Below are 26227 nucleotides of genomic sequence, written 5' to 3' on the forward strand. Positions count from 1 at the left end.
GGCAAAGGTTGAAACTTAATTTCTGACAATTCTCTTACTCCGGATTCTAGACCTATCTACCAGATTACATAACAGCTAAGATTGATTTAAAAGGGTTGCTGCCTGCTGATAACAATGTACGATTTTTAACTTTCAGGGAAAAAAAAAAGCGTTATTCAGAGATGAAACACTGTAGAAGTGTTTGTCACGAAAACCTTCCGAATATATAGAAAATCTAGGGCAAGGTAGGAATACACTCGGGAGGTAACTTTATGATACACGCTTTGACATATAGAATCAGTAAGCACATGACGAATATTAATACAGCAGTGACCTACCCTCAGTGAATCATTGATTTGAGCAATTTGCCTGTGGCCACTGTGAAATCGTTAACCCCAGCCCGATCGAGTTTACTTAATAAGGTTTAACTATCAGTTGTGTGATAGTCGAGGGACAGTTGGCAGCAAGTGTCGCGAAAACCCTTACACTATATACCAGAGAATATATTTACCGACTAATTAAGAGCGAAAGTCCACAAAAATCAAAAAAAATAGTTCGGTAAGGCTTAAAAAAATAGAATTTTTCCTACTGTTGAATATGAGGAGGCCTTAGTAAACGTAAAAACGCTATGTAGTTTTTTTTTTCTTCAAATATCTTGGTATTTCCGAGAAAAACGACATAATCGCTTTAACGTCCATACATCAATCTAACGACTGGGCTAAAAATTTTTATTCGATTCGTATGTCGCAACTACTGAGGGCAGAAAAGTTGTAATACAGCCGGCTTATTTCAGAACTATAACTTGTCTAAAAAGCACAATTTCAAGAATATTTGATTAAACTAATTATTTGGCGGTAAACAAAACCAGAGTATTCTCAAACGTTGAGTTAGTCAGGCGATGAAAATAATCGTCATTTTGACCATGTGCCACATCTCGGAATTCCAAAAGATTTTAGATTCTAACTATACTAGGAGAGGCCTTTCAATATATGTAAAGTTTAATTCGTTTGGGCAAATGATTAGGTCCTCGTCAAAATATGATTCAAATCATACACAAAAAAATTAAAATCACGCCTGCAGTCGAATGAGTGACCAAAAAGTAGTACCATTGTTTTAGTAAGTAAGTAAGTAACAACTTTATTTACAGAGGGTAACAATAACAGTAAATCACTTCAATTCGAAATATCATAGGGATATCAGCACCACTTAAGAGGCCCTGCGCCTAAGAAACGACCGATGATTTCCGGCTAAAAAATAAAATCGGCCGATTTTTATCTCTCAAGTAGAGGTTACCGAATACTATTTAAAAATGAATTTCTTTTGTTTCAGTTTCGCTTTAAACCAAAAATATCGAGCCGCAAAGTTTTTCCGTCTGAAAACAGCAAAATCAGGCCGAAAATAAGCCCCCGTAAAAAACTGTTTAGAAATTACTATCGCAACGCAAAATAATGAGAAAACTACACAGTGTTGAAGAAAAAGGCCTTTTAATGCAATATCATTCGATAAACATCAAAAAACTGCCGAAGCGATTAACAAATAAAGTTTCAAATATTGCATACTAAATTAGATGGAGCGTTGGAACTGATTTTAAAATAATTATTTCTCAAAAGTTCAACGCTTTTGAAAGCAATCACAGTGATGGATGAGACATTGGAGGGATACAAATCACGTTTCTGGAAAAACATTTTTCGGCCAAAGTATATTGACCTTGTACAAAGCGTTCAAAGTTACCGTTTTTACCGTTATCCTGCTACTTCGGCGAAACACTTCTCTTTTGCCAATACGGCCGTGGATAGCGTGTTAAACGCCACTTTAAACCTTGCTAGGCATTCAAAGACCGTCCTAAGTAGAAGGAAGTAGAATTAAGAGAGAAAGGAAGATGAAAAATACACAGAAAAAGAAAATAACTCGAAATTACCATCTGCTAACGAAAGTTGAATCTGGAAAATGTCGTCGCGTGACAGCGGCCATTGACGTTATTTGTATCAATAGCGGTGGAATCCAAACGAATGCACAAATGGGAAAACAATTTTTTCCCGGCCAGAAAACGTTTAGTGGAACAATGTTATGTTATTTTTCACAAATGATGGTCACTCAAAAAGAAAAACTTCCCCAACCGCCACACCGTTTTGGCCGCAGCGTGATCTGAGTTATGGGGTCACGACTGGATCTCTAGCCGCTGACCGCCCGAAGGACATTGCAGACTCGTTTTCCCACGCTCTTGCGACCTTTACGTGACCAATGACGTCACTGGTCGCTGTCACGCGACGACATTTTCCAGATTCAACTTTCGTTAGCAGATGGTAATTTCGAGTTATTTTCTTTGTCTGCGTATTTTTCATCTTCCTTTCTCTTTCAATTCTACATCCTTCTACTCAGGATAGTCTCTGAATGCCTAGCAAGGTTTAAAGTGGCGTTTACCACGCTATCCACGGCCGTATTGGCAAAAGAGAAGCGTTTCGCCGAAGTAGCAGGATAACGGTAAAAACGGTAACTTTGAACGCTTTGTACAAGGTCAATATACTTTGGCCGAAAAATGTTTTTCCAGAAACGTGATTTGTATCCCTCCAATGTCTCATTCATCACTGTGATTGCTTTCAAAAGCGTTGAACTTTTGAGAAATAATTATTTTAAAATCAGCTCCAACGCTCCATCTAATTTAGTATGCAATATTTGAAACTTTATTTGTTAATCGCTTCGGCAGTTTTTTGATGTTTATCGAATGATATTGCATTAAAAGGCCTTTTTCTTCAACACTGTGTAGTTTTCTCATTATTTTGCGTTGCGGTAGTAATTTCTAAACAGTTTTTTGCGGGGACGTATTTTCGGCCTGATTTTGCTGCTTTCAGACGGAAACACTTTGCGGCTCGATATTTTTGGTTTAAAGCGAAACTGAAACAAAAGAAATTCATTTTTAAATAGTATTCGGTAACCTCTACTTGAGAGATAAAAATCGGCCGATTTTATTTTTTAGCCGGAAATCATCGGTCGTTTCTTAGGTGCAGGGCCTCTTAAACATAAAACAACGTAACCATGTTCACCTTAGCTGGGTTATCTGTCTTGACTGTCAAACAACATTCCTATCAAACCATTTCAACGGTGTTCCATTAGGTTTGCGTGACCAGTACGCATTCATCTGGTGAATTTGAATCCCCCAAATCGCTCAATATTAGCAAGTTCCTCTGCAGATGTTGCTACTTTTTTCGTTGTGTTTTTCAGTATAATCATTCAACCTGCTTTCAAGCAGAAATCCCCATCTTCGATCGCTCCGCGTCTCCTGTTTGCATATTGTCCAGCAAAAGTCTCTGCAAACAGGGAAGGCTAGGGTGGTGATTATTGCCGAAAGAAAAGCGTTAGAAAATTTTTCCATATCTCGATGTTAGTTCCAATTCAGGGCCTCCTTTCTTAAGTAGAGCGATAAAATGCTACACACTAACCCGTTCTTTCCGGTTTAAAATTCGAACAAAGAAAATTAACTCTACTAAAAGCTCTGAGATCCCGACCCGCACTGACCATGTAAAAGATGTAACGCACGGCTGCCTCGATCGGTTAACACATCTTCAGTCAACATGGAGGACTTCCAAACGTCTTCAAAATGGAAACCCGAATGTTGCATATGGAATAACGCTTTAGCTGTTTCTACTGGCTGAATCAAACGACACAAGTCGCACTGATAGATGATACAATTGCAATAATACACATACGGGACTTGGCGGTAATTGCTTTTTCTTGAATGTCGGATATGAGCAATGAACGTGAGAAGGTCGCTGAAAATAAGCAGCGAAAGAATCAGTTTGCAAGAATCAGGATGTTACAAACCGAAGTTGGTGGACATCTTTATGTTATTTATAGCCTGGTAATGTTGACGTTTCGAACTGATGACAGTGATAATACAGATTTTGGTACGACTTTTGGTCGCGCACTCGATAGCTGCTCGTGTGATTTTTGTGTCTTTTGTGGACAATTTTGAATAATTTCTTGACGAGTGCCTAATCATTTGCCCAAAATAAACTTACATCTATTGAAAGGCCTATCCTAGAATAATTAGAATCTAAACTCTTTTGAACATCTGAGACATGGCACATGATCAAACGGACAATTCTTTTCACCGACCGACTAACTCAACGTTAGAGAACACTTTGGTTTTGTTTACCGCCAAATAATTAGATAAATCCGATATTCCTGAACTTGTGCTTTTTTCAGACAAGGAATAGTTCTGAAATAAGCCGCGGGCTGTATTACAACTTTTCTGTGCTCAACAGTTGCGAAATGCGAATGGAATGAAAAAGATCGATTTTTACCCCAGTTGGGAATTGCTTTATTGAGTCTGAAGGTTAAAACGAAAATGTTGTTTTTCTCTGAAAGACAAATACTTTGAAAAACTACAGCCTGTTTGCACTCTTGCTAGGGGCTTGCTACATGCAGAAGACGAGCTAATTTGACTTTTCAAGCCTTGCGAAGAAATTTGATCTTGTTTGATTTTTGTGGACGTTGGCTCTTAATATTGTAAACTGCGCATTTAATTTGGGAAAAACGCTTTAGATATAGAGAACTTGGATATAGGCAAGTAAACAACTTATTTCAAACCATACTCAGTTACATGTAGTTTTCTATTCATTAGTATGTGCAATTGTTTTTCTGCATCGTTTATCTGCTGAAGAAAAAATCTGTATCACAAGCTAACTCAAATTTCGTTGCATATCACCCCCTCCGGATTTCCAAAGCACACTTTGTTCCAGGCCAAAGCTGGAGGGATTTATACGCCTGTTGTGTATTCGGGTTTGGAGTACTTCTGTAGAGTACGCAATGAATCAGCAAATGTGTTCTACGCAATTGCTTTACTAGAACTGAAAAAAAAAACTGATCTATGTACAAAAATATAAAGGTATAATCACGTGACTGCGGTTAAGGCTGTGCTAATTCATGATTACAGATTATCTAACAAATAAGCTTTTCATAAAATAGGAACATACTCTACAAAATCCAATTTAAAACTAAAATGCCCAATATCAAACCCATACTAATAAATCGCTTACATGAAGTAATAAATCACTGTCCAGAGATAAGGGTAGAGGCCAGGATGAAGTAACATAGCCCCTCATACTAAACACTTGGTGTTCAAGAGTATACTGACAAACAAATCTATCCTGTGCCCCTTTTTTTGAAATCCCATCGACCTTACATCAGTATCAAAAGTTTTTCAATGTGTTAACTTTTCTTTGATACAAAAACGTTTTATTGTCACTTCCTAATCAGACAAAAGCCTACGAAATCGACATCAAAATTCATGTTTATCCTGAAATGTCTATTAATCGCATTTGACTGGAGGAAAAAATTATCGCCTATATATTCCCTTCAATCAGGAAGAAGACAACGATCTAAATCAAAGTTATAGTCATTTCGAGTGCATCTTCTGCTCCATGGACGTCCTATGGATCAAACCATTGACTAAGTTACAGTGATCTAACAACATCCTAGAACAGTGTAAGGATTTCATGATTACAAACGTTTGCGGAAGGACGTTGCTCTGGATTTCTATCCCAGCAGCGGCTCATCAATTCCTTCCATTGGGCTGGAGGCTTCTTGCTACCTTCCACATCTTTCGGACGATAGCCTTCATCCACCCGACTGAAAAAAAGTGTCATTGGGCCCTTGAATTCAGCAAAGGCCTGCTGCCCATGCCACATCTCCCACAGCATTAAACCAAAGCTGTATATGTCTGCCTTGCTATCATACACTTTGGAATGAAATACTTCCGGTGCGATGTACACAGGGGTCCCCTGCAAAGTACCCGTGATGTCCTTTACTTCCTTAGAAACTCCAACATCAGTTATCTTCGCTAAGTTGTCGTCTGATAGCTTAAATGTAAACCAAGGAGCACATACATTTTCATTATATACTGAGCAAATTAAACAATTTCTTTAAAGGAACACCAACAAAAGACAGTTTATTGTTTTGTGCTTCCGAAATCTAATGAAAATTTTTGACAGTGTTGTGGTTTTGAAAACTATAAGGACGAAAGTTAAATTAAGTTACGTTAAGTTAAGTTAACAATTATATTTTCTTCAATTCAATTAATTTCAGCTGCATGGGTGTTTGCCAGGCGGAAAGTTTGAAGCCTTGCATTTTTTTTCCCAATATAGTCAAATATTCATGGGTATCTACAACAGGAATAGAGAACGGGGATTTGGTGAATAGCTGACAACAATTTTTCATTTCCAATTTCCCATTTGGTATTTCCCACTGCCCACTGCATTGTTCTTCTACTGAGAAAGTGTCTAGGAGTACTTGTGTATATACAACTATGTTCTCAAAAGCAGACAGAATTTAACACATTCTCGAATTTTACTTAGGTTTTAAAGCATTTTTCCCTTTCAAACTCGAAAACAGATTTCCTTATTTTTCATTCAATTGACAGAAAATTAGAATATGATTTTGAGCAATATTTAGGTCAGTATTTTTAAATTAGCTTAGCACAAAAACTTCAGTCTCATACCAATATGTTCTCTAGCTTGAGATCCCTGTGGACAAATCCCTGATTGTGTATAAACGCAAGAGCATCAGTGATATCTCTCGCCCATTGACATACGTCTCTAAAGACATCAGGATTGTGGGTTTTTGCTGGTGTTGCTTCTGGGTGATCGAGGATCTGACTTTTCAAGTCTCCTTTGCACTTTTCCATTACCAGGATCACTCCTGTGGTGTCCGCGCTCTTGAGAAGGGATGTGCCATAAAACTTTACAATGTGGGGATGGTCCAATTTTCTGACCAAGAGATTAAAAAAACACGCAATATTCATAAAAGTAATGCAAAATTTCCTTTATTTAAACTGCAAGATTATGTTATATTCCTTTCCTTCTTATCTCATGCCCCTTGGTACATCGATCGTCTACCACACACATCTGAGTAGGAACAAAATACTCTGATCTTCATAAAATGGAGTCGAAGAGACAGAATAAGTGAAAAGACCACTCCGGGTTAAGAAAGAAGTTATGTTGCGTTACCGGGGCAATCCACAAGATCATTATTTAAAGTATCTGCTCCTTAACGAGCCCTGTAATACCAGACAAACCCATCTCCAGTCTTAGTTCAATTAGCTCTTGCATGCATGGAGGGCGAGGTTCGGTAAACTCAAGAATCTCTTACCTCAAAAGTTCTACCTCTGCCATTATAAGGCTTGCACTGTGGACGTCAAGCTTGTTCCTGCAAACCTTTAATGCTACAGTCTCCTCCTCTCCTTGCCTTCTCATCTTCCCTTGGTACACAGTGGCAAATACACCGCTTCCAAGACGTGAAGAACTCTCTTCTTTCCAGTCTAACTCCTCGCTGCTGATGTCAATGGCACGGATGCCATGTAGTGCAAATATCGCCAGATGTCCCCTGATATCGGAAGCTTCATGCACGATTGGTTGGTACAATTCTTGTATCTCTCCCTGTGAAAGCTTTACATCACCGAGTGCCTCACATAACATCTTGTCAGCCTCGATCAGCTCGGGAATACGTCCTTTAATTTGCTCCAGACACAGCTTAGCCTCATTCACTTGGTTCTCCACAAACACCTTGAGCTCGCTTTCGTTTGTTGCATCATCGAGATAGTCTGCGGATGCTTCAGCCATAAAAGCACATTTGTCTCTTTCGTATTTCTTGATCCTTCTTCTATTTTCCAGTTTGTTTTTAATCTCAAGTATTCCGATCACAGGGGCGCCAATCAACAGCGTAACTAGGGAAACTGGAACCCATATTGGACTAGTGACGCCGATGACAACCTTTTCCGCCATAGTTAAGCCTTGTTTAGGAGGAACAGTTTCGGGAACATCGAGGTCATCATTTGTTACAGCACACTGGAGATTCCTCAGTTGCCCTACAACAATATTGTACCGCTGCTTAGAGCGCTGTACAAGGGACTTGCGAGCATCTGAAAATACTTGGTGATCTTCTTCCCAATGCTCGATGATTTCTCGCAGCCGATTTTCTAACGCTTTCGTGATTTTGCTGTTAGTTTCTTCCCAGGAGCCCTCTGCCTTTGGAACTTCGTCTAAGGTCCAGGTAGTGAAGCGAGCTTTGACATCATCCGACTTAAGATACGCGGAGAGATCATCAACAGCGCTCTTGACACGAGCCTCCAAGTGGTTACCAAGCTCTTCCATCATTTCAGTTTCTCTTTCTTCAATCTGGACCAAACGGCGCTTAATCGAATCCATCCGTTCAGCGACCTCACCGTGATCTCTGGACGCGTTCATCACAAAAGCTTTTGCTTGATAAATTATCCGTGAGAGCAAGTAATCCAGCCATCTTCGAAAAAATAAGAATAACAATAAAACGTAAATTTCAGTTAACATCTTTCACCAATGCTTGTAAGTTAAAGTTTCAGAATAGTATTTTCATTATCATGGTTCGAAGGATTGATCTCATTTGTTCTCTATAAGCGACCGAGTCAATTTGAGCCAAGAACGCTATACCTGAATTAGTTTTGCGCCGACTTCTTTTTATGAAACACCTGAAATGTTTTCTTTTAACTGCAGGGCACTTTCTAAGTCCTGTTGAAGCGATCATTTTGATCTAACTTTTAGGAGAGGGATTAAGGAGCACAATTGTTGCCGAGATAGAATAGATGCTTGCCACGTGTTACTTGTCATTAAAGCTGTTAAAGAGTAAGTACTGTACAAACTTCATTCAAGCGCCCTGTTGGTTACAGATGATTGCGTATCTTCAGAAATTCGTAAATTCAGATTCGGTATCGTATCAAGGTAATAATAATAATAATAATAATAATCAATATTTAAACAGGGTGACCCCTTCAGTCGCAGGACTGGTATCAACGGGGGCCCTGTATAACGTAAAATAAAAAGAGCATGTATAAATAATATATATCTATAAAAAAACTAACTACTTTAAAAGATACGCTGAAATGTTTAAAAAATTTAAAAGCTTAAAAAGGTAATAGCGTTCTCATAAAAATTGGATATAGAATTGAAAATGTTCTAAAAAATAACCTAAGAAAAAAAATCGGAGATAGCCTTGAAACGTTCCTTAGGTGGTAAAATCTTTATGTTCGTTGGAAGGCTATTAAATGTGCATGCACCATGATAATAAAAAGACTTTTTAGCGACATCTAAATGAAATTTAGGAAGTATAATGTCAGTGATTGACGATCTAGTGCATCTGTTAAAAACATGTTGGTTGTCGCTCTGGCAGCGTAACAGGAAATAGTCTTTAAAGTATAGAGGAACTTCTCCGACCAAGCACTTGTTAACTAACAGTGCACAGTGCTTTTCCATGGTTTTTGTAAGAGAGGGCCAGCGTAGGTTCTCGAGTATTGTTTCCGTGGCTATGTCAGGTTTAAAACCGTATACGATTTTCGCAGCTCGTCGTTGCAGGCGTTCAAGAGTCTTTCTGTTAGTGCTTCCCAGAGGGCAAAAGCACGTATCACAATAGCTTAATATCGGTAGCACCGTGGACAAATAGATCTTATTTGCTGCTTCCGTGGTTAAACAACCTCGTAATCGTGACAGGAGGCCAAGTCTGCTAGCAACTTTTGACCTTAAATAGCTTATGTGATCGTTGAAAGATAAACACTCGTCTAGCAAGACTCCTAGGTACTTGAACGACTTTACTTGGTTGACTTCCTTTCCTTCCATGCAAAGCGGACTATGAGATTCAGATCTGACTAGCCTTTGCCGAGTTCCAAATAAAACATACTCAGTTTTCTTTAGGTTGAGGAAAAGACCGTTTGCTGTTAACCAGTTAGAGACGTTATTGAGATCAAGGCTTAAGTTCAGCTGTAGTTGGTCAATGTTTGAAGCAGCAGTAAAAATAACGGTGTCGTCGGCATATAACATAACACTAGACAGACCAACGGCCAAAGGAAGATCGTTTATGTAAAGAATAAACAAGAGAGGCCCTAACACGGAACCTTGAGGTACTCCGCTACTGATGTTGGCGGCAGAAGAAAGGTGATTTTCAATGGACACTCTCTGAGTCCTGTTAGTGAGATAGCTCTCAAACCACGAGAGAGGCTGGTCTTGAATTCCATATCTGTACAACTTGTTTAAAAGACCGTCATGAGGAACAGTATCGAAAGCCTTTTTCAGGTCAATAAACACTGCCCCCGTCAATAGCCCTTTGTCCATATGACCACGAATTTTATCTGTAAGGAAGGTAACGGCCAACTGAGTTGAATGATTTGCGCGAAACCCCGATTGATAAGGCGAGAGAAGAGAGTTTTCTGATAGGTAGCTATGTAGCTGATGGAAGACAGCTTTCTCCAGAATTTTCGACAAGATCGGTAAAATTGATATAGGCCTGTAATTGTCCAGATCATCTTTGTTTCCAGATTTGAACAAGGGTACAACCTTTGCTTGCTTCCATTCAGACGGGACTGCACCAGTTTCAATAGAAAGATTTATCAAATGTTTTACACAGTCAGCTATCACAACTGCGCTGTCCTTTAAAAGTCTAGCAGGTAGACCATCTAGACCTGTAGCTTTCTTGAGTTTTAGGCATTTAAGTTGCTTAAGCACAAACGGTTTACCCACTGCTGTGAACTCAAAATGATTCTTTGTAAACAGCTCCTCGGTTGTAGAATTAAAAACTGGTCTTGCATACCGGCATGATTCAAATAACTTGTTCACAACAGAAGTAAAGTAAGTGTTAAACAATTCTGAAATGCTTTGTTTATCAGTAACAATCTTGCCCTCTGCCTTGATACAGGTCGGAATAGATTTCTGTTTCGTGTCCGGCATTATTTTCTTCACAGACCTCCAGAAAGATTCAGAATCGCCGCTGTTCTCTTCAAGTAGTGATCTACTATAGCTTTCCTTAGCACGTTTAATCCTTGCACTGACTTTGTTTCGGAGTAATCGATATGCGGCCAAATCGGTGTCTAATTTTGATCTACGATATTTCTTGAGACTGGCATCCCGAGCTCTCATCATCTGTTTGATTTCCAGTGTAAGCCATGGACAATTACGTCCTCTAACTTTTTTGTCGATTAGTGGAGCATGTTTGTCACATTCAGCCGTAAAGTTGCATTTCCACAAAGACCAGGCTTCTTCGACGTTAGTCGAACTCAACACATCATCCCAGGGGATTTTCTTCAAATCACTGCAGAAATTAGTTGGATCGTATTTAGCATAATTCCTGCACTTTATCACACGAGGTTGTTCTTTGAAGTTATTTATCTTTCGAACTGAAATTAGCATATCATGATCACTCAGACAGGATTCAGCAACTACGGCTCGAGAAATGTTTCGTGGATTTGTGGTGGCAAACAGGTCAATAAGTGTAGCGGTGGTTGACGTAGACCGTGTTGGTTCATTAATCAACTGTGTTAAACCAAAGATTTTAAAAATCTCTTTCAACTTTTTGGTTTCAGAGCTTGGTTTCTTAGGCAAATAATCACAGTTGAAGTCCCCGTTTACAATAATTTCTTTTCCCTCAGCCGCGGCAGAGTCCAGGCTGTTGTAAAAGCGAGCCAAATAATCTTCGTCAGGCTGGCTATCTGACTCTGAAGGTGGCCGATAAAATGTTCCAAACAGTATGCTTTTTGATTTAGGCAGAAAAATCTCAATCCAAACAGATTCATCAATCTCGAGGTCAGATCGGCGCACAGCATTAATTGACTCACTGACAAACACTGCTACACCGCCTCCTTTCCTCACCAATCTATCTCTTCTAAAAAGTGTAAAGCCAGGCAATGACACTTCTGCATCCGAAATGTTACTGTTGAGCCATGTCTCAGTTAAAGCTATGATGTGAATTCGTGGACTTTGCGTTATGAAAACACGAAGTTCATTTAACTTCTTCCTCAAGCTTCTGATGTTTTGATGGATGAACTTAAGACCACGCAACTTTAGGGTAGCATCAGATGTTGCTGGTACAACAAAGCTATCGTTTAGACTGTCATCGAACTGTTGCTCAGCAGAAGATGGAACTGAGCAGAAATGACAAGTCGAGCCAGATTCAAAGTTCGCATCCAGGCATTTTAAATGGAAGCGCGATTTGCATAAAACGCAAAATCCAAAAGCCTGATTTCTTCTGACCGTCTTGAGACACCGAGGACAGGTTATTTTAGTGGAAGGTCCAGGATTCACGGAGATATCATTGCACTGAAGCAGTAAACTTGCAAGAAGAACAGATCTTGTAAGCCTGACAAGCTGAACCTTGGCGACAGGAGTGAGGGAAAATCCAAAATGGCGCCCACTAGAAGTTTTCTTTCTCACGGGCTGCTCAAAACCGACGAAAGAAGAGAGCTCCTGTCCAACAGCCAACCCAGAGCTATTGACTTCTTGGTTAACCAACGGTGTAAGACATTTAGAATTAGAAAGATCTCTTGTAAACACGAAGACGAGTAGAAGAAGAACGCCGCTTCGCATCACACGACATACCGCCATGTTGTCATTGTCCCAGGTGATCTAAGTGAACGTATTTCACAGCTAATTGTACTAAGTAAACGTTCACACCCGATATGACCTCAGGTCGTTTCTTGAGGTAGAATAGGACATCCATAATTTATCATATAATATTTTATTATTATTATTATTATTATTATTATTATTTTATATTCCAGTATAACGGTTTCTAAAATTGACAACTTACAGTGTGTAGATAGTTTTCACTGTCACGCAATAAAAAAGTAAATCGAAAACCATCCAGTGGAAAAAGCTTAAGAGTTCTGATGTTATAGAAGATAACTAAATAAGAAACTTCTCCTGTGCGTTTCACCAAACTTCAGATATTCAATGAAATGTTTCACAGAAATTTACAGAGCCCAGTATGAAAACGCCATTTTGGTGTACATCCGTGGTACACCAATATGGCGGCAGGAAAATAGTGCAAACATCTGGAACTTACGTTGGCTATCTAGACGACTGATTGTCAGTACTGAACAAACAAGCATTTATATAAGCGCTTTTCCTTATGTTCTAACTTCTTAAAAGGCTCAAAATCATGAGATGAGTATACATTTTTCAAGAAACTTGTGTCACGCATCACCACAACCCTGCAATTCAAAATGCTCTGGCTTCCAAACGAAGCAAGCTATTGAGCTGTAAAATTGTGAACAGCTATAAATATACCTGAGGACGATAAAAACTTTGGTTAATCTTTAGTTTTGGATTTTAGAAAGTGATGACGTCACGTGATCTATATGGTTACATTTTCACTTTTTGTTTGGTCCTAGCTAGGAACTCTATCAATCAATTAACACACTTAAATGCTTACTTCCAGTGCATTTCCAGCCGGGCTTTGATGCTTTTCAAAACCATCGACCTGATGCCACTCATCAAGGAGAAAAATTCTTGGGTGATAATTCCGTACTTCTGAGCGATACTGGCTTTTTCTGTTGACATATAGGTTATCTGTGACTTGGGATCAATGCCAGGCCAACACTTCTTCAGCTTGTTGATCACGTGATCCTGGACCTCTTTTACTTCTTTCTCCGGAATTTGGTCCCATTTGTTGCACACGAACAAAGCACACTGAGATAAGACTAATCCTTCCTGTCTCTCAATCGTCATCTTCCTCACTTCATCCAGCAACTTTTCAAGCTGTAAATCAAAAGTACCATGAATGAAAAAAAGGCAGAACAAGTGACAATTTTCGCTAGTTTATTTACAGAAATAGATCAACACTAGGATTCCCCCCGCCGTAAGAGCCGAAGCGTTACCGGGACCGTCGGCAGAGATAGGAAAATCCGGACGGTGCAAAGAACCAATCAGACTGTAGGATTCGTTACCGTGCCTCCTGCTTCTCTTGAGGATTGCCTTACAAGTTTTTGCCTTCGTGCCTTAGGCATAGGGTTTCTTTGTTTTAGGGCCGGACGAGTGTTGAACCTTTTTCTCTATGTGAACCCCTTCTGTCCTATATTACCCTGCGAGCAGAGTCCCCTTCGATCTTCCTAGAAAAATCGAGATCGAAGGAGACTCTGCTCATAGGGTAGGCCTATATCTGCTGATTTCAATAAAAAATATAATTGTGCAAATGCTCAGTAACGTCACTACTTTTATTCTATTTCAATACTCACTCTGTCTTTTTGAATTCCTCCAGCGTTTGCACTGCTTATGACATAAATGAAGGCAAAGGCTTGTGGTAAATACTGCGAGACTATCTCGTCCATCGTATCAGACTCACCAATACCCGGACTGTCAATTATAACCACGCCTTTCTGAAATATAGAGAATGTAAAGGTGGGCTGCTTTTTTTTTCTTTCAATTATTCCATGAAGCTCATTGGTGTACTGCATGAGATGATCAACACAACGGGTAGATTATGAAATTAGAATGAATTAAATATTTCTTTATTTATAGCAGTTTTCACTTGAGTGTCGAAAGTAATCCGCGTTTGATTGGTTTCGCATTTGTAACACCAAAACCAATCGCGCCTCGCTCGCACATGTTTTCCGTTCTTTCCGTCAGCTACAAGTATTTGCTTCGAGTTTTAATTGGTTCACGGGGCTGTCTGCGTCTTTTGTGATTGGTCAAAGTAATACTGAAGATTTTTTTCTAGTCAGCTGAAAACCACACTATTTGTTCTTCACAATATATTTGGAGGGTGTTAAACAAAGATTGGGTCTACAGATTCCCCGTGATTTTTTTGAGCCACGTGACAGAGTTCACTTTGTTGAAGAAGACCGATAGATACAGTCGGAGGCTTTGTTTTCTTTAGATTTCAGATCTTGTGAGGAGAATCATTATATTATTTAGTTTAAAGTCATTGTGCTGTGAAGGGAAGACTGAACCGAACTAATCTTTTCGATAAATCAACGAATCAACCATTTTTTTCCGATGTGTTAACAGTTTTATAATTTCTCTTAACACTCAAAACGCGTTTCATTTTTTTCGTTGATCACCTGATGAATCATGTGACTCCACTCCCCCTCTCCCAGATTCTGTACGGACGAATGGATGCTCTCTCATTAGTGACGCAATAACCAAATTTTCTCGGTATATATTTATGGCTTATCCAAAACTCTTTATCCATGGTGCTGCGCTGGCCCGCTTCGCGCAAGAGCTCCGCTAACATACAGACGAACTTAAATTAAGCGGCCACCCCTGTCCAGTTCCCTCTGTGAAACACGCTTGCAGGGAACTCATGGCAGTTGTATTCATCAAAACAAATATCCAGTCTTAGAAGATGAATTCAACTACCATGGTTCCCTGCAGGGACGTATCATAGACGAAATTGGCTTTTGAGCGGCACCCCTTGTTAGGCGGCCAGTTTAACTGTCAAAGTCTCGAAATTGTTAGTGAGACCCTGCTGGTGTGCAATTTAGTATAAATTATTAAAGCCACACCCACACAGTGGGAGTGGCAGATCTAACAGTACCAGCAAGGATATTTATATGGGTAACAACAAGCCAGTGGGGAGAATTTGCATGTTAATAATAGGGCTGAAAGGGTCCAAACAGATCTTACAGCAGACCTAAATTAGAACATTAGAATTATCTATGACTAATTTCTTAGGGATATCTAATAGTGTTTCTTTGGGAGTTCTGATGTAGCGTTCATAACAGTCTGAGCTCCAGCAGCCCAGTACCTTGATAAGCCACGAAGGGACCCCTGCTGCGGCTGCAGTGGTAGCTGCACCAATGCGGAAACTGTGTGTGAAATAATGATCAGCAGGTAGGCCACAACCTTGCAGTACAGAACGGAGCTCCTTAGTCAGGGAGGCACAGGAGAGCCACTTGCCATTGGTGAAGGTAAACAAAGGGCCTGTAGAAGCTGGTTTACATTGTAGCAGGTAGTCTGTCATAGCCATCACAGAACAGATAGAGGTGGTGGACCTTGTTATGGTTAAGGTACAGCCTTTGAGAAAGGGGTCAGTTTTGGAATGCTTAATGGAAACAGGCATGTGCTTGGGAGATTCAATGTTAGGGATAAAGGTAATATCCCTTAGACTAAGATGGACAGTAGGGTCAAAACTACTGCTATTACAAGTAAATTCACTTGTGCGTAAAAAACCAAAAAAGGCTAGGATGAAGCAGCCCACAGCATTATATGGTCTACATTGTAACTTTGGGGAGGCTGGAAATAATTGTAAATTGAAACCAAAATTTGAGTAGTTATGGGGTGGCGAGTTAATTTGGGAGGCATTTGGGACCGTTTGATGCCAGTGAGGACCTTTTGCAGGCGATACATTTTTGATAATTTTAATGAAAAGTTATGTTGCCTATGGAGATCTTGAACTGCAAACAGGTAAAGTTTGATTGTATTGTAGCAAATGGTTTTGGCCAGGTGGGCAGCGAAATAAATTAAGGTGATTTCGGATGCCGGGAGAAGAGGGCAAGAGGGACCAATGATACCTTGTAGGAGGCAAAAGGAAATAAAATGATTCTGACCGACACCATAGGCTCGATGGGTATTAAAGGCCAGCGAGGCACCAAAGTAGTGGTACACGGATGGTGTTAAATGGCCATTGCTGATGGAGGGATGGTACAGGGGATGGGTGAGGCATTGGGAGCCAGAGAGTGGAAACGATCCCTCTGAGAGTCAGCTATAGAGTTGTCCAGCCCTGGGATATGTTTGGCAGTGAAGGTAAAGTTATGTACTAGGGTCAAAATGGTAATAGAGCGGACCAGATCCATGATCCTGGATGACTTGGAACGTTTTGAATTAATGATGGTAACTACAGGGAGGTTGTCACACCAGAAACAAATACATTTACCCGACCAGTGGGGACCCCAGAGAAAGCAGGCAATATAAATAGCAAAAAGTTCCTGCCAGTCAATGCTGATCCCAGTAACAGGGTTAAGGCAGTGCTGAGGGAGCCAGTGGCTTTGAAACCATTGCGCATTAAGGTACCCACCATAACCGAGAGACCCAGAGGCATCGGTAAATAACTGGAGATCTGGGAAGCAGAGAACAGTGTCCCCCAAGAAGAAACTAACCCCATTGAAGTGTTCAAGAAAAGCCAGCCACATGGAAACGTCCTTGCGGAATTCTGTATTAAGTTTGATGTGCCATCTAGAGTTGGAAATACCCTTGGTTAAACTAATAATGCGCTACAGAAAAGCTCGGCCTGGGCCACAACTCTGCAGGCAAACTGAGGGGTACCAATCAGGGACCGAAGTTCTTTCAGGGTAACAGATTTCTTACAAGACCACTCATGCAAGGCCTCTTTGGTCCTGGTTAGCTTGTCTAGTGGGAGGCGGACTTCCATTTTGTTGGAATCCAGGAGAACACCCATGAATTCAAGGGATGTGGTGGGAGGGAGGGCTTTACCTGGGACGACAGGGATATCGAGCTCTGTAAACAGACAAAGGATGTTACAGAGAGCTGTGAGGCAGTCGGACCGTGGGGGCTTGGTAACAAAAAATAAGTCATCCAGGATATGGATGACATTAGGGATAACCAGTTTGGTCTTAATAACCCATTCAAGTATGCGGGAAAATTGGTCAAAGAGGTAAGGAGCATCCCGCAAGCCGAAGGGGAGAACGGTGTTGGAGTAGTGCATGCCCCTCCATTTCATGCCTAAGAGTTCCCAGTCTGACGGGTGGACGGGGGCTCATGGCTCGTGTACGACGACCTGACTGACGTCATTATAACGCAGATAAACAGTAGACACAGAGGAACAGAGGAGCAGTAGGCACAGAGGAACAGGGGAACAGTAGGCACAGAGGAAGAGAGGAACAGTAGGAACAGAGGAAGACTAGGCACAGAGGAACAGGGGAACAGTAAACACAGAGGAACAGAGGAACAGAGGAACAGTAGGCACAGAGGAACAGAGGAACAGTAAGCACAGAGGAACAGGGGAACATTAAGCACAGAGGAACAGAGGAAAAGAGGAACAGTAGGAATAGGGGAACAGTAGGCACAGAGGAACAGAGGAAGAGTAGGAACAGAGGAACAGTAGGAACAGAGGAACAGAGGAACAGTCGGAACAGGGGAACAGTAGGCACAGAGGAACAGAGGAAGAGTAGGGTACGCACAGAGGAACAGAGGAACAGTAGGAACAGAGGAACAGTAGGCACAGAGGATCAGTAGGCACAGAGGAACAGAGGAACAGAGGAACAGAGGAACAGAGTAACAGTAGGCACGGGGGAACAGAGTAACAGTAGACACAGAAGAACAGAGGAAAAGTAGGGTAGGCACAGAGGAACAGAGGAACAGTAGGCATTGAGGAACAGGGAAACAGTAGGCACAGAGGAACAGAGGAACAGAGGAACAGTAGGAACAGAGGAACAGTAGGCGCAGAGGAACAGGGGATCAGTAGGCACAGAGGAACAGGGGAACAAGAGCTTTGGCCACAATCTTATAGTCGCAATTATGTAAGGTAATTTGGCGCCAGTTTTTAATAAGAAATGGTTCTGCATCTCTTTTAGGAATGATTTCAATTATTCCTCGTCTTTGAGTCACTGAGAACTGCCCCTTTTGGTACGCGTAGTTGATCGAGGTTACCAAGTAGTCAGAGCATGGTGTTTTTTTCTGGGTCCATGCTATTCAATGCTTGTAGACACTCTGATTTGGTTAGCAAACCTTCACAACTTTCTTTTTCATCCGCATTTAGAATATTTCTGTCTTCAAAAAAGTTGAAATTCGAGGGTTCGGATTGTTGTTCATCTATGCGGGATTTATAAAGATCTCTGTAGAAATTTTCACACTGAAGTAATATCTCTTTGTCCGACATAACAAATTCATTTTCTCCAGTTTTTTAATGGATAATAACGCCGTTTTTAAAATGCCTTTTCTCGAGATATAGAAAATACTTTGTGTTTTTTTTCACCCGCGTTATGCCATCTGCATTTGGCACGTAATATTGCACCTTTCGTCCTATATTCAATAATTTTCTCCAGTTGAGCTTTTTTTCTTCCAGATCCATGGGGGCGTTTTTTTTTCTCGATCTCCATTGTTACTGGATTCTATCAATTCGTGCAGTACATTTTACGCTTTTTCTATTTCTTCTTCTCTTATTGACGTTTTTGTTTTTCTATCTATAGCGTATTCAGTTACAGACTGTTCAAGGATTTTTAGTTTGATCATCTCCCATATCAAAGTGGGGCTTAAAATTAACTTTGTAAGATTGATGCCCTGCGGGATTTTGTAAAGGTGTTTAGAGTTATACGTTCTTGTGCCCAATGGGATTTGGTTTTCTGCCCTGGGGAAAAAATTACTAATAATATGCACGGGACTCGGTGTCATATGTGGGCTGAGTTTGTCGGTTCTCTACTGTTTTGTTGCAGGTAAAATCTGACCGCGGGTTGAACCCTCTTTTCACCTCGATTAAATATGTACTTGGCGTTACAAGCTTTTTTACAAGTTGTTTTACATAGTTCCTACTGTTCCTACTGTTCCTCTGTTGCCCTGTTCCTACTGTTCCTCTGTTCCTTTGTTCCTACTGTTCCTACTGTTCCCTGTTCCTACTGTTCCCTGTTCCTACTGTTCCTCTATTTCCTCTGTGCCTACTGATCCCCTGCTCCTCTGCGCCTACTGTTCCCCTGTTTCTCTATTCCTACTGATCCTCTGTTCCTCTGTTCCTCTGTGTCTACTGTTCCTCTGTTCCTCTGTGCCTACTGTTCCCCTGTTCCTCCGTGCCTACTGTTCCTCTGTTCCTCTGTGCCTACTGTTCCCTGTTCCTCTGTTCCTTCGTTCCTACTGTTCTCCTGTTCCTCTGTGCTACAATTACTCTTTACATCTGCGGTATAATGACGTCAGTCAGGTCGTCGTACACGAGCCATGAGCCTGGACGGGGATGTTGCGGAAGGCAGACTTGATGTCTAGCTTAGACATAAAACACCCCTGACCAAGATTCTGGATGATCGAGATGGTATTATCAACTGTAATATAATGCAATGAATAATCACTGGGGCTGATATGAGCGTTGACACTTGTGGAGTGATGTTTGGGATATGACAGGTGGAAAATTGTACGCCGATCGGAGGAGTGTTTCTTTGGAACAACCCCAATGGGATAAACCTGGAAGTTGGGAAAAGGGGAGGAGATGAAAGGGCCAGCTGAGTGGCCCAATTGCACCCCTTTCAGAATATTCTTGCTGATTATGGAGGGGTTGTCCCTGGCAGACAGGAGGTAAGGATATTCTTTGGGGGTCCGTGGACCTTGAAAACCAATTCTAAACCCTTGCGTGAGACCAGTAAGGAGATTGTCAATGCAGTCGCGGTCGGGATGATCATGCAGGTAAGAGGAAAGCTGAGGGATATTAATGGGAGTGGAAGGGGACAACTTTGACAGGTAATCAGGTACGGCTTCGGGAGGAATGGCTAGAGCGGCTAGCTGACTTTGGCTGGGATCCTGAGTTGGAGAAAATCACGGTGGTCCTTTCTAGGGTGGGCTGCTGAGCATCCAGGTTTGTTGCACTGGTGTCTGTAGGGGCAGGGGGTGCGGGCACAGGGGACCCCGTTGTTGAAATTGTAGCACAGGTCAGCATGGTTTGGGCCGGGAGAGTCCTCGGACCTGGGAGAGAGGGGGCAAGCATCCGTAAAGTGGTCGCCACTGCTAGAGAACTTACAAAGGATGGACTTTGGTAAGCCCGTAAACGTATCCAAGTAAAGCTGGACATCCCGCTCCCCCCATTTCTTTGAGAGGTTGTGGGAGGCCCGGCGCCTAAATTCTACGTCATAGACGTACCAAGCCATACCCGGGAATTTTCTCGCTGATTCACGGATCAGCTGCTGGTAAGAGATTAAGTCAACTCCGCGGGAAGGGTAGGAATACAGAATGACGGAGGAGTATGTGGCTAAAGCATCGAGCCAACCATCGATGCGCGTGATTTTAGGGCGTTGGGCAGGAGATGGCAGGGGGATAGTAAGGTCCTCGTTCCCTACCTGGAGCTTTAAGTTGGAATTTACTCGATCGCGTAAGAGGGGGGAAAAAGGGAGAAGGCTAGCAAGGTCCATGTACTCACCATTCGTGATGGCCGCTATCTGGCTGTTGGAAAGGTGGCTGGCCCCTGACGGAAGCCTGTAGTTCCTGTGGATGGAGGCGACATCTTCCGGATTGGCGAGGTCTAAAGCAGCAGGTCCGCCATCTTGTCCGCCATTGAAAGACCGTGCAGGAGGAAGAGTGGGGACGATTGATGGCTCGTGGACTGGAACGAGATTTGTAGTGCCTGTCAGTGTTGGTTGAGTTGGCGAGGCTTGAGCCGGTCCTATTTCAGGCGGGATGAGCGGTCCACTTATGGAGCTGGAGTTTAAATTGGCCAGTTTGGAGGCTATCATCGCCGATAACTGTTCGGGAACCTGCGGCGCAGTATTCGTAGCCGGAGAGTCGCCTTCTCGGAGGCGAGTGATCAAGATGCGACGCGGACCGGTTTGGTTTAGATGGCGTTGCGACAGCATAAAACGGCGAGTCTCCGTGGGCATGGCTGTATAGTTAATGGTCAGATTGTAGGCTGACATTTGCGATTGTTCGGCGCCAGAGGTTGGACTACCGAGTCCGGTTTGGTTTGCAGCGGCTTGAGAACGGTTGCTGCGAGTTTAACGTGATTTAGGCATCGTAGCTGAAACATTTTGCACAACAAAAGCCGGCAGAGAAAGCGGAGAACGGCCTAGCTTGAATACTAGCTCGCAACTGGGACAGGATCAGAAAACAATGGGATTTTACTAACTGGGGATTGAGGGAGTTGGGAGGGGCATTGCACGCTGAAATCACATGAGAGTATGGTGGAAAATCACTGGGACCTTTGTCGTATAATTTCCCATATCGTAAAACTTTTGGGTTGCATTGGACATTGACCTAAGGTTATTGCACAATGGCTAATAGGGGGAACATAACAGAACTGGTAACAACCTTAGATGACAGCTATGATATAGACTACAGAGCTCATTAACCACAGTTTAAATGCTTAAACTTCTAATTGTCAGTAAAATAATGTAAATAGCCTTGCATACGGCGACTGCGCCCGCAGTACGGGCCGCAGTCAAAACTGTGCTGTCCTACAAAAACCACACTAAAATAGTATTTTTTTTTCGCAGCTACCAAACATACAGACAAACGCCTCCCGTTTCCCTTGAGGATGAAAGGCTCGACTATATTTAATACGACATCACTAATGAATACCTCCAAAAGTTGGTGAGGCCAAAAGAGTTCAACCCTTTTGTAAATTGAACCTTTTTCTCGATCACTCTTCACGTGAACGTAAGGAGAGATCTGCTGAAGATAACTTTGTTCAGAGGATTCAGCCTCTAGAAGGAACTCCTTAATTGGAAGCCTTGTTTCAGGATCCTTGTCCTTAAAGTGGACCACGATTCTGGGTTGATCTCCATAACTCAATTCGCATATGGTGGACGTTGTGCTGAGTGCAGAATATGGAAGGAGTTCCTCTCCCAGAATAAGGTTAACCAAGGAGCTTTTTCCAGAGCTTGTTTCACCTTAAAATGTATTGACTTTCAATTACTAGATTACCTTCATAGTAGCTTCTTGTGTGTAGTGTTTGTTCCCTTAAGCTTTTGACCTTTTTCATTTTTATCAAGAAATTGCCTTTTATATAATGGAAGCATTTGCAAGTTGGCAGATTCAGGAATAGTTCTAAACATGGTGTACTGACAAAGTCAAAGCTACGTAAATTCCCTATTTTTGAGTAAATAACAATTAATTCGAAGCCGCGAAATTCTTGTTGTGTCAATGAACATTTTGCCCGATTCCTTTCTTAAAAATGTTTGTAATTACACCGCTTTTTAAACTAGAGTTGCTTTGTTTCATTTACCTGCCACAAGAAGGAGGTATTCTTTTTGTTCCAGTTGTGCTTTGTGGTGTCCTATTTTCTCTTCAATGTTGCCCACGTTCTTCTTCAGCAAAGCGAGAATTTCGTCATTTAGCTTTTTCAGATAGTCTTTAGTATCGAGGTAACCCTTAAGTAAAGCTTGTCTTTTAAAGCCATCTTCTTCTCTTGCTTCTGTTAAAATGGAAAAGGCCTAAAACGTGAAAGCAAACGCGATTTATAGCTCAAATCAAACGTGTTGTTGAATCATATTTACCTCTTCAGTCTCTCGACTGAAAAATGTTGATGCTAATATTTATGACTAACATATCCAATCCTACTGCATCAGCAATTATGCTTCATCTGAAGCAGTTTGTTTCACAGCCGCCCTCCTGGAAGAGGCTACATCTGAAAACTAGCGCAAGTGAGTTTCATTGCGGTGAATAGGTTTTAGCTTTGAAAGGAATTAGAGAATAAGAGTGCATTCTCCTAGGCGCAAAACCCCGCAGTATTGGGTCTTATGGCCGGCGAGCTTGGGCTAAACATGTGGCAGATTGCAAAACATGCTAAACGATTGGAAATCTCAGGCCCAGGCGAATCGAGCCCTCGTTTTTCGAACCCGTAATGGCGGGCTACACTTCCCACCTCTCTCCTTCAATGTTGGTGTGAACAACCCGGCACAGTGATTTACGCAACATTGACAATAAAGGGGGAAATTGCTTGTATTATGAACAGGAGCGACGTGTTCCCTTGAGAGCTGAGGATAGCAAAAGGGATATTGTGATGCCGTTCCACACACAAACTTCACGCAATACATTTACACTTAGCTACTCTTAGGGTAACAGTATACCCCAAATGACCATCATTCGACTCTAGCTTCTTGAGTGCTGTCCAAACTTCCCAGGTGCATCCATAACTCCATATACGCACAGCTAAAAGCATAAACCAATTCTTTTATAACATGGCGACAACAACTTGGGCGCTAAAACATGTTTTATTTGTGATTGACTACAAAGTTCTCACAATGCACGGTGAAGAAAAACAAAGGTCATCAGGATCCTAACACGCCGCAATCAGTTGAGCAACGGTTGAGCGAAAATGCTTAACCTGGTTTCTAAAATTCTCAATTAAAAATTCGAATTGATTATAATGAAACTGTAGACAGACAAAGTCAAAAATACTCGATGAAAAAGTAGACAAACAAGGTCAAAATACTCACCTTTAAGTAAACATCTTAGCTTGGCAAAATGTCAAACGCTCGAAGAAAAGTTTGGATTGTTCAGAATAATCTTCACGTTGCCGAAACTTAAACAAAAGGAACTTGCACTAAACTCGACGGAAATTTTGCAGCTAAATTGAAACTGCACACGTCATCTTATCAGTCGTATATACGCACGGCCGTGCGTACGTAGAGATTCTGTTCATGATGGCTCAATAGGAATTAGATAGGACTAGCGCGCACGCTATGTTATAAAATTATTTATACGTATAATTTCACGCATCACGTATACCTTTAATTTACATGTAGTTCCTTTTCGCTCACACGTCACAAACTATGTTTTTGTCCTTATTACGTGTCGCACATAAACTCCTTGCCACCCTCGCAACCGGAATGAGGACTGCAGCTTACAAATATATAGGCTACTAAGTTAATAAAGATGGTGAATTTTAAGCTCGGTAATGAAATGTGAAGGAGAATTAATCAACATGACACGAGCGTGGGACAAAGAAAAATTCTGAGTCCCCGACAGGAATCGAACCCATGACCTCCCGAACACCGGGCGGGCGCTCTATCCACTGAGCTCTATCCACCTTCATATAGGCTACTAATAAATGCAAAATGTTTCAAAACAGTTTTGGTCAATTTCGTAGACGTGTTCGTAAGAAATATGAAAAAAACTTAGCATCTAAAGCTAGTTCCATTTCGAAATCAGTAAACAACTTTCAATAATCCGTTTCTCTAAAATTCGTAGAAAACCACTCACTAACTCCGTATAACTGGCTCCAAATGAAATTCTGTCTGCCTTAATTCAAAGCGTTTTGTGCAATGTACAGTATCGAGAAAATACATATCCGCCTCTTACCTAATCACGCTTCTCGATGCATGGTTTACTCGATTCTGATGGCCGAAGCTTCCGTCTTTTCAGGTAACAATATATGAAGACAAAAACACCGCCCGTGATTGCCAACCGCGATTAAATGCATGCCCAGATATATTAATTCTCCTTAAATAAAAACATTCAAGTTAAAAAAATTCCGGAATTGAGTGGTATTTTCCGTTCGTTTTCTGCTACTCTTGACTCGGGTATTCCAGTGACTGGAGGTCCGCGTGTTTTGGCAACATCCGCTTGCCACAAACTGCACGGGAAACCCGAGTCTACAATCAATACTCTAATCTTGAATAGCGGACAAATATACAGTAACGCTCGTTTTGTTTTTTTAATATGACTACCGTTTAGCAACGTGTATTAATTTCAATACGGTCGCTGTCACTATATGACGCGCTGCTAAACGTTTTGCTGTGATTTACTACGTAACCCAGTTTCCAACATTTCCTAATAACATTTCTGAAGAATTCTTACCTGACCTGCCGTCCAGCTGGGCTTTTCTACTGAATTCAATTCCGTTCTCACTCGAGTTTTCATATCATCCAGTTTAGTTTAGTCCTTTACGCGAAATACCAAGCGCTTTCATCAAGTCACTCATTTCCGATACATCGTCGATTTCTTCGATGGTTTTCAATTCACCAGAAGCCTCCATTTCACTGGTTTAAACAAATTTGAGCAGAAATCACTAGTAACTCGATGGGTGAAGATGAATGGCTACATTGCAACACGGAAAGAGGCCTAGTTTTCACGCAAAATGAACTATTTCCTCGTCCCTGAAGCTACAGACTATTTCAGCGTCGTTCTTGTGTGCAGGAGGCATGACTAAGTGAGACTCATTTTGTTCCGAAAAAAAATCTATGATTTGAAGACTTTACCATGGAAACTCAGATGCCCAAACAATAAGTCCGGCCACTATACTATGGCTGCAGCTTTCAGGTGTCCAATTTTCAACGGGGCATCAAAATACCACATGAAGTCTGATTGCAAGTAAATAAACGGCATGCAATGCACGCAGAAGCGATGACGTGTACATGCTATTTCTAAAATTGTTCCAAGAAAATTGGAACATAAACATACAGGCTGATAGTTATGGCTAGTTTTTGGCTGTTTGTGTATAAGTGAATGACCAGGGAAGATGATCACTCTTGAAATTGACGGAGCTATAAGAATAAGTAGTTAGTTAAAGAAAAACGTAAGCAAATTAAAGTAGAAGTCAAAATGAAATGTGGTACAGGATAATGCACTATGGTGTAACGTACCACGGATATAGAGTATGTTATTTGTGAATAAATGGAACACAATGAAGTGTATAATGGTGTAATTTAGTGCTGCGCTGTTTGATAAATATATTAATAAACAAACTTTAATTTGTCTGCCAGTTTGTTCTGCTCGTTGTATTAATTTTCCTGCGTTTCTCAGCTCTAGACATAACGGCCGGTGCATACAAACATTCTTTACTGAGCAAGAATTGACTAATTTTAACTTGGACC

General features: G+C 41.3%; 1 protein-coding gene and 2 pseudogenes across 2 annotated transcripts; all 3 read right to left on the reverse strand.

The window, feature by feature from the left end:
- Positions 1-4800: 4800 nt before the first annotated feature.
- On the reverse strand, positions 4801-25515 carry LOC110064384 (uncharacterized; annotated as a pseudogene). Its single transcript, XR_016208777.1, has 8 exons — positions 25212-25515; positions 22636-22843; positions 21990-22300; positions 14003-14143; positions 13201-13526; positions 7126-8271; positions 6476-6743; positions 4801-5837 (listed from the first exon to the last, which is right to left on the reverse strand). The product of XR_016208777.1 is annotated as an uncharacterized LOC110064384 (transcript).
- On the reverse strand, positions 16382-17163 carry LOC149108704 (uncharacterized; annotated as a pseudogene).
- Positions 20064-21328, reverse strand: LOC149108705 (uncharacterized). The gene has a single exon (XM_089294892.1). The coding sequence runs from the start codon at positions 21326-21328 to the stop codon at positions 20201-20203; it is 1128 nt and encodes a 375-aa protein (XP_089151018.1). The 3' UTR covers positions 20064-20200.
- Positions 25516-26227: the final 712 nt, after the last annotated feature.

This window comes from Orbicella faveolata, unplaced genomic scaffold, assembly GCF_042242905.1.
Source record: "Orbicella faveolata isolate gen_17 unplaced genomic scaffold, um_ofav_v1 contig_25, whole genome shotgun sequence".
NCBI lineage: Eukaryota > Metazoa > Cnidaria > Anthozoa > Scleractinia > Merulinidae > Orbicella > Orbicella faveolata.